At 41.0% G+C, this 7,088-nt stretch overlaps 1 protein-coding gene across 1 annotated transcript; it reads right to left on the bottom strand.

Annotated features, from left to right (window-relative positions):
* Positions 1-1,108: 1,108 nt before the first annotated feature.
* On the bottom strand, positions 1,109-3,474 carry zgc:65997 (uncharacterized protein LOC794398 homolog). Its single transcript, XM_034609756.1, has 4 exons — positions 3,117-3,474; positions 2,294-2,471; positions 2,031-2,125; positions 1,109-1,866 (listed from the first exon to the last, which is right to left on the bottom strand). The coding sequence occupies exons 1-4, from the start codon at positions 3,441-3,443 to the stop codon at positions 1,675-1,677; spliced, it is 792 nt and encodes a 263-aa protein (XP_034465647.1). The 5' UTR covers positions 3,444-3,474; the 3' UTR covers positions 1,109-1,674.
* Positions 3,475-7,088: the final 3,614 nt, after the last annotated feature.

The raw sequence follows: 7,088 nt of genomic DNA, 5'->3' as shown, positions 1-7,088 counted from the left end.
TACTGTGAGAAATACATTTTTCTTTCTGTCTTTCTTGGCCTGAATTTCAGTTTTCAAAAGCCACACAGGTTTCTAGAGATATAATAATAATAATAATAATAATAATAATAATAATAATTTATGTAATTATAATTGAGCAGAGAGCTGTAAGCAAAGACATCACAGAAGACTGGTAATGCAGTCACATGACATAACCATAATGCAATTATATAATCATACTGTAACGAAGTATCACAGTCATAACTCCAATTCACTGAGTAGTTATGTAAAACCATAAGAAATACAATAAAGATAAAGAAAAAAAATGCACCATCATGTTACAACCTCACCATGAAATGTAAAGTTAGATGTGGAGCAGTGCAGATGAGGGGCTAATATCGTAATGTCACAATTGAAGAACTGGAGATTAACTGCAAAGATCATCACCATACTGCTTTATATACAAGCAGAGACTTTGATATACATCATATCTCTAACTCACTTAAGATAAAGACATAAATATAAAGATTGTGGACAACAAAAAGCAGGAGTCCACAAATGCTGCCATCTTCTGGTTAGAAGTGGTTAATTGTGTAGTAAGAGTCATTTCTGTTGAGTGACTAAGAGGAAATATGAGGGGATTTTAATGATCTAATAAGTTGTCTGGACTTTTTTGTGATAATATTAGTCAAATATTTTACCTAATAACCTCCATTTGGTAAGAATCAGGTCAACGATGTGTTAAAATCCTTTAACAGGATAGAGCTCAGTCATTAGTCATAGCCCACTGTGCCTTAATTCTCATCTCTCCTCTTTCTCTGTAAACACAGACGAGCACCCGATTACGAGGATGGATGGATACAGGCTTTTATACTTTATCCTGAGTGTTGCTGATAATGTGACACATTTAAAAGCCAGCTAAGGTGCTAACCCCTCATTTTAACTGATTAACAGTGGCCACATCCTGCAGTGTAACCATACCTAAATGGCTGAGGCCTACCTTATGTTGTCCACACTGATCATTGGGAACATGTAATGCAAAGATCAATCCTTTATTTATTCAACAATAATGTATGAAAGACAACAAGGACAGGAGAAAACCATTCGTAGTAATCACTCAAAGAAGTTCCACATTTTGGGGAAGATGCTTTTATTTCTTTAATCGTTGGAAATGAGATGAGAAGATCAATAATGTAAAACCACAACAGTCGGGTTTTGGTACAGACTGACCTGAGTGAGATAACAGGTAGATTTGTTTTTCTACCGTTGGACAAAGCCAGGTTAGCATTTCCCAGTCTCAAGCTAATATCCCCTTAATGTGAAAGTGAATAAGAACAACTCCCAAAGTATTTCCTTATCATAAACCACTTGGTGATATTAATTAATACTGAAAAAAGGAATGATAATAGATGAATTCTACTAGACATTAGATCAGTGTGGATACACTTGCATCAAGTCTTACAGTAGCATGAGGCCTCTGTGTGTGTCACATGTGATCAAAGCACCTTGGCTGGTTGTGAGGTAGTGGAAGAGGTTTAACTGTTTAGACTGTGACTCCACCAGAAAGCTCTTTATCTTAAATTCTGATGATTTCTCAGTGAATGGTCAAGCTTATTGCACAATCTAGACGGAGCTGAGAGTGTTAGCATCAACATTAGAGGTAAATAAACTCTCTCTCGGTCCATCTATTTGATTCTACCAAGGAAGTTCGGTTCCGTCCCAGTTGTACGCTTTGCCAGTCTTTTCCATATTCAGTGCGTCTATGAGGCTCATCAGAAAGTTCACCGAGTGTTCAGTGCTGAACAACTTGTCTTTTGGAACATTCTTGTGATACGGTCGGGAGAGGTCTGTGCTTACTGTTCCTGGATGTAAGGACACACACACCACCTGGAAGAAACAGAAACAAGTCCATCAGCTTTCTCTCTCCATTTTCAGAACACCGGAAAATGTCCTGATATGAAGATACGGCAGCAGATTGGCCAGGTCAGTCGCGTTCACAACCGGAAAATATCTGGAATATTCACGTGAGGAAATGCACCAAGAGGACCTACCTTGGGGCGACCGCGGCCCAGCTCTATAGACAGATTCCTGGTGGCCATGTTGAGAGCTGCCTTAGACATCCTGTAGCTGTACCAACCCCCAAGACCTGGAAGAAGAAGGTGGGGTGAAGAGAAGTTAGATTGGAAGACCACTGCAGCATAATATTCATATATTCTCTTCTGCTTTCACTACCAAGGATTTTCAGATTTCCCTCGACTCTTCCTTTCTAAATCGTAGCCTAGTTGATGTTTTATTTTTTCATTCGCCGCTATACCGTTGTCACCAATGGATCCCACTTTGGCCGTGATGTTGACGATGACGCCGCTGTGCTGCTTGGCTTTCTCCGCGGGCTGCTGACCAAAACCTCCTCCACCCTTCTGAAGGAGGGGGGCAAAGTACTTGGCCATCACCAGAGGACCCACTGTGTTGGTCGTCAGTGTGGAAATGATGCCCTGTGATGGGAAATAGATCAGGGTCAGCACAGATCTGTGGTTCCTCAAGTCAGGTTTCTTTATATAGCATGTTAGAAACGACCACTGTTGACAAAATTACCTTAAAATTCGAAAATAAAGAAGTATATTATTCCAAAACGTACAGATTTACCTTCTGATGAGATAATTGAGAGCATCTATGTGGACGATGCACCTGGAAGCACTTGATTTCAATTTAATCAATTTGTAGTATATATTGAGCGAAGAGGACGGATAATCTAAAGCAGGTAAATCTTACAGAAAACACAACATAATCTTGAAGTGATTAGGATTAGACTACTTTGAATTTATGCCGAATTTAAGAGTAAATTGTAGATATTATTCCAAGATATAACTGATCACAAAATATTGATATTAAATATAAAGTTAGGCTAGAGGCTTTTAAAATAAAAGGAGTTTGTGACCGGAGTTTGTAAAGAGAGGATTATGAGGAGTCACAAATCCCGGTGTAGCTTCCCAGTGTTCAAACCGTTGACTGAGCTTGTTTTAAACATATTTTATGGAACATTATGTCTGATATGAGTAAGATATCTCACTTTAAAGCACTTTTATTCTGCACCTTGTCGTAGGAGAGGAGCTCGAACACCCAGAAAAGGTTGGTTGTACCTGCGCAGAGACGTCTCTCAGGCTGGTCTCTCCTTTCCCGGAGGGATGAAGCATCGCGGACGAGTTGACGATCAGGTCCAGCCGACCGAAGTTCTCCTTAACGCGCAGCGCGGCTCCTCGGATGTCCTCCTCCCGGCTCACGTCCAGCCGGAGGACCGTGAGCCTGCCCGGGTGTTGACCCTCCAGGCCCCGCAGCTCGGCCGCCCCGTCCGGGTCCCGACATGTCGCGATGACGGCCGCTGGGGCTTTGTTCCTCAGGATGTGTCTGCAGAACTCCAGTCCCAGTCCTCTGCTGGAGCCCTGAATGAGAGCCACGGGGGCCGCCATGACAGGTGAGTGACGTAACACACGGAAGTGGATGGAGGAAGGTAGTAATTGATGCGTTCGAGTTCCAACAGAAACCTCGGAATCTTGCCCTTTAGATACAGTCTATGGAAATCTTGCCTGTTTTGTATATCAACATAGCAAAAACATTTGTCGACAAGTGACTCATAGATGACATGCAATTGACTTATATTAATTGTATTCTCTTTTCATTGTTAGTTCCACATTTCATCACTACAAATATGTCTTGGAATCAGATTTTCGACGTTAAAACTAATGAGGGGGAATCCATCGAGGGGAGCCTGAAGGCAGCACGTTTCACAACAAGCAGCCCTGTGTAGGTCACTGGTTTTACATCAGGAAGGTTCTTACACAAGTGTCCATGATCTACATGTGACAGTCTGCACAATGCTGCACAATACTGATTCAAAATACTGAATTAACTGAATAATCTGCTGATTCTGTGGTTTCTCTAATTAACACTTTCTCTTTTTTCCATCCTGTGGATTGAAGGTGCTCTCTGCTGGTGGAACATGAAGACAATCAGAGGCTAGAATATATAAATGTGAACAATCACAATGTCACATACTTATAATCCATCCAGTTTTTATTCAGCGTCACATGAATATCATTTAAATATGAGTCAATCTATTTTTATTTTACCAGGAAACTTTCTCCTCATCCAGTTACAATCGTCTTCACAGAGTCAGAGATGAACAACAGTCTGATTTAAAGAGAGGAAGTGTCTTCACAAACACATTTATACATAGAACAATAAGCTACATTTTTACACAGAGAATCACACAAGTTGAACTCAAATATGTTTGAAACACGATATAAACACAATCACTCAATAAAACCAAAGAAAACTGAAAAAAACCCTCAAGAATATAAAGAAATGCTAAATAATAAAAAACAAATACGACCGTCTGGTAAAAGCAGGCAGAGCACAAACGCAACCACCAGATGGCGCCACCTGTCTGCCCTTCCTTCTGGTGTTGCCATGGTTTAGAAAGGTGCACACTTGTGGCCGATAGCAACAACATGACGCCTCACTTCACAGGTTGGGGTCAGAAGAGGGCGTGGCTTCATTTACCATCTCACTGTGGTCATCTCTTGTTCGTCTTTGTCGATGGACGACTGGTCCTGACTCCTTCAGCGCCACTGACCCCTTTAATGTCATCTTTAAATGTCTGACAGGTCCAACAATTCCTGCTGCACTTAAAGATGAAATTCATCCGCATGGTGTGAACGCATCCTGATCATAATGTCACAGGGATTTTTTGCAACTTTTCTGAACCTCAAACCAAAAGCCTCTTCTGGATGTGACCTCTGGACGTGACCTCTGGACGTGACCTCTGTATGAGACCTCTGGACGTGACCTCTGGACGTGACCTCTGGACGTGACCTCTGTATGAGACCTCTGGATGTGACCTCTGGACGTGACAGTGTGCGCCTTTCCCTTCACCTCCTGGTGACTCTGCTGTCAACAATAAACCCGATCATTCATTCAAACACACTGAAAAATGACATTAAAGTTTCCTGACCAAGTGTCTGAGATTCATCGTCCTGATCTATTTTAACTAGAAACTGTTCTTTCCTGCTGAGTTTCTGAATCACGCTTGAAGACTTTGCTGAAGAAAATTAAGGTTTTGTGACGTTTCCACATTCATTGGAATGAGAGAGAAAAAAAAGACGAGTATTTCAAAACTTCTGAAAAGAGAAAACTAAGATCAGGAATGTTCTGAGCGAACTGAGGGTTTAGATACTTGAATGGTTGAAAGTGACAATAATCCCTCTGGTGAAATGTGACCTCAGACAGAGCAGCTGTGAAGTTAAAAACAAATTGAACTGTATTTGTTGGACAGATACTGAACATTAAATTACGTGGATCAGTCTTGAAGAGAGTCCGTCCTCACATGAACTTCCACAAAATGATAAGCTCTCATCAGCCTGGAGACAAATATCTGAGAACATGTGTGTTCGCATATGTCTGTGAGTTTTACACGTTGATATTAACGATGTCGTACGAGGGTAAAGACCCGGTGGTAGCGTTCAGAGTTAAGGTCAGAGGTCAGCGACAGTGTCCTCACAACCATAGAAATACAAACGTGTGGCTGCGCATTTTTGTTTGGTGTGTGTGTGTGTATGTGTGTGTGCTTCCAGGTGTGTGTGCGTGTGTGTGTATGTGTGTGTGTACCTGCACATACCTGAACTTTCTGCTTCTCTTTTTTATGATCTCTTTTTCTTTGTTGTTACTGTACTTTGTTTTTACTCATGCTCATAGAAAGTGTGTGTGTGTGTGTGTGTGTTCGTGTGTGTGTGTGTGTGTGTGTGTGTGTGTGTGTGTGTGTGTGTGTGTGTGTGTGTGTGCGTGTTTCCGTGAGCTGAAGACAGAGTCGTCTCTGACGCAGGCAGAGCTGATCAAGCTGGACCGCCGCCCATCTCCTCCTCGCCTGTAATTATGCCCGGTGGCAGATCTGGCGACGGCTGAAGGTTCGACTCTGAGGTGAAGAGTTGAAACTCGAATCACACGTGTGATATTGAGATGTGATAATAACCAGAAAATATGTGTAAAAAAACTACAAAGGACAACAAAATACTACAAAAATATGACAACACTATTATTATCATCAGTGACTGTGTATAAAGACGATCTGTGACTGTATATATGAGTTAGTTTATGAAAAAGTTACACAAAGTTATTATATTATTCATTAGAATCATATGTCACTTTCAGCACCAACACAAACTGATGAGCAGAAAACAAATGGGCGATCGAGGTAAAGTTAAATAGACACCGCTGCTCTCTCTCTCTCTCTCTCTCTCTCTCTCTCTCTCTCTCTCTCTCTCTCTCTCTCTCTGAGTCTAAAAGGCTCAGAGCTTTCAGACCACTTGTTCATAACAGAGGAATATATAACGGGAGGAGAGCGAGTGTGACCCCGGGTCACTGCACTCAGCAACAACACTAACACACAGATGGAGGCTCTGCTTTTACAGCAGGGACAGACGGATGCACTGTAAAAAAAAAAAGTTTTTTTCAAACAGGCAGCAGGTTGAGAACAGGTCAGACGTCTTATATAAATTATCAACACATTTGAAAACAGAGCAAATTTTGTTTAATCCTAATTAAGGTTGCACATTTGCTCCTGCAGCCAATCAGAGAGCAGCAGGTTTCCCATCAGCTGCTGAAGCTAAAGCGTCTTCACCTGCTGGACGCACCAGAAACTTTCTCGTTATCAAACCTCAATTACATTTCTTTGTCATAAGGCTTTGATTATGTTGATAACAACATCTAAGGGATACTTGACAATAAAAACTAATATATTTATTAGCCAACATATCGGTATTAGAACAATTTTTTATTCACTAATATCAGTATCAACCCCAAAAATTTATTTGGGTTCTAATTCAGGTTCATAAACAACAAAGTGAAGGTTGTTTTTCATTTTATTGATTTAGAAATTTAGTCGTGCATCTGTTACAATTGACGTTTTTTGCTCTTTAGGCTCAATAATCTCAGTTTAACTGTGTGAAATGATTTGTGAAACTCCAGATTTTACTGACATTTGCTTATGGATCCATTTGTCTCAATATGTGTCTTATTGTTCATGTTGAGTCAGAGGAGGAAACAGAGAAGACAACCGA

The sequence above is a fragment of the Hippoglossus hippoglossus genome, chromosome 15 (genome assembly GCF_009819705.1).
Source record: "Hippoglossus hippoglossus isolate fHipHip1 chromosome 15, fHipHip1.pri, whole genome shotgun sequence".
In the NCBI taxonomy this organism is placed as follows: Eukaryota; Metazoa; Chordata; class Actinopteri; order Pleuronectiformes; family Pleuronectidae; genus Hippoglossus; species Hippoglossus hippoglossus.
Note: the sequence above shows the minus strand (reverse complement) of the source record. Positions and strands in the feature narration are given on the sequence as shown.

What these genes read in the sequence shown, in the direction of transcription:
- zgc:65997 (XM_034609756.1), bottom strand. Translation starts at nt 3,443, where the DNA reads ATGGCGGCCCCCGTGGCTCTCATTCAGGGCTCCAGCAGAGGACTGGGA. An exon ending in GGGATCCATTGGTGACAACG is followed by an intron (nt 2,126 to 2,293) that starts GTATAGCGGCGA and finishes TTCTTCTTCCAG; the next exon opens with GTCTTGGGGGTTGGTACAGC. An exon ending in TGGGCCGCGGTCGCCCCAAG is followed by an intron (nt 1,867 to 2,030) that starts GTAGGTCCTCTT and finishes TGTTTCTTCCAG; the next exon opens with GTGGTGTGTGTGTCCTTACA.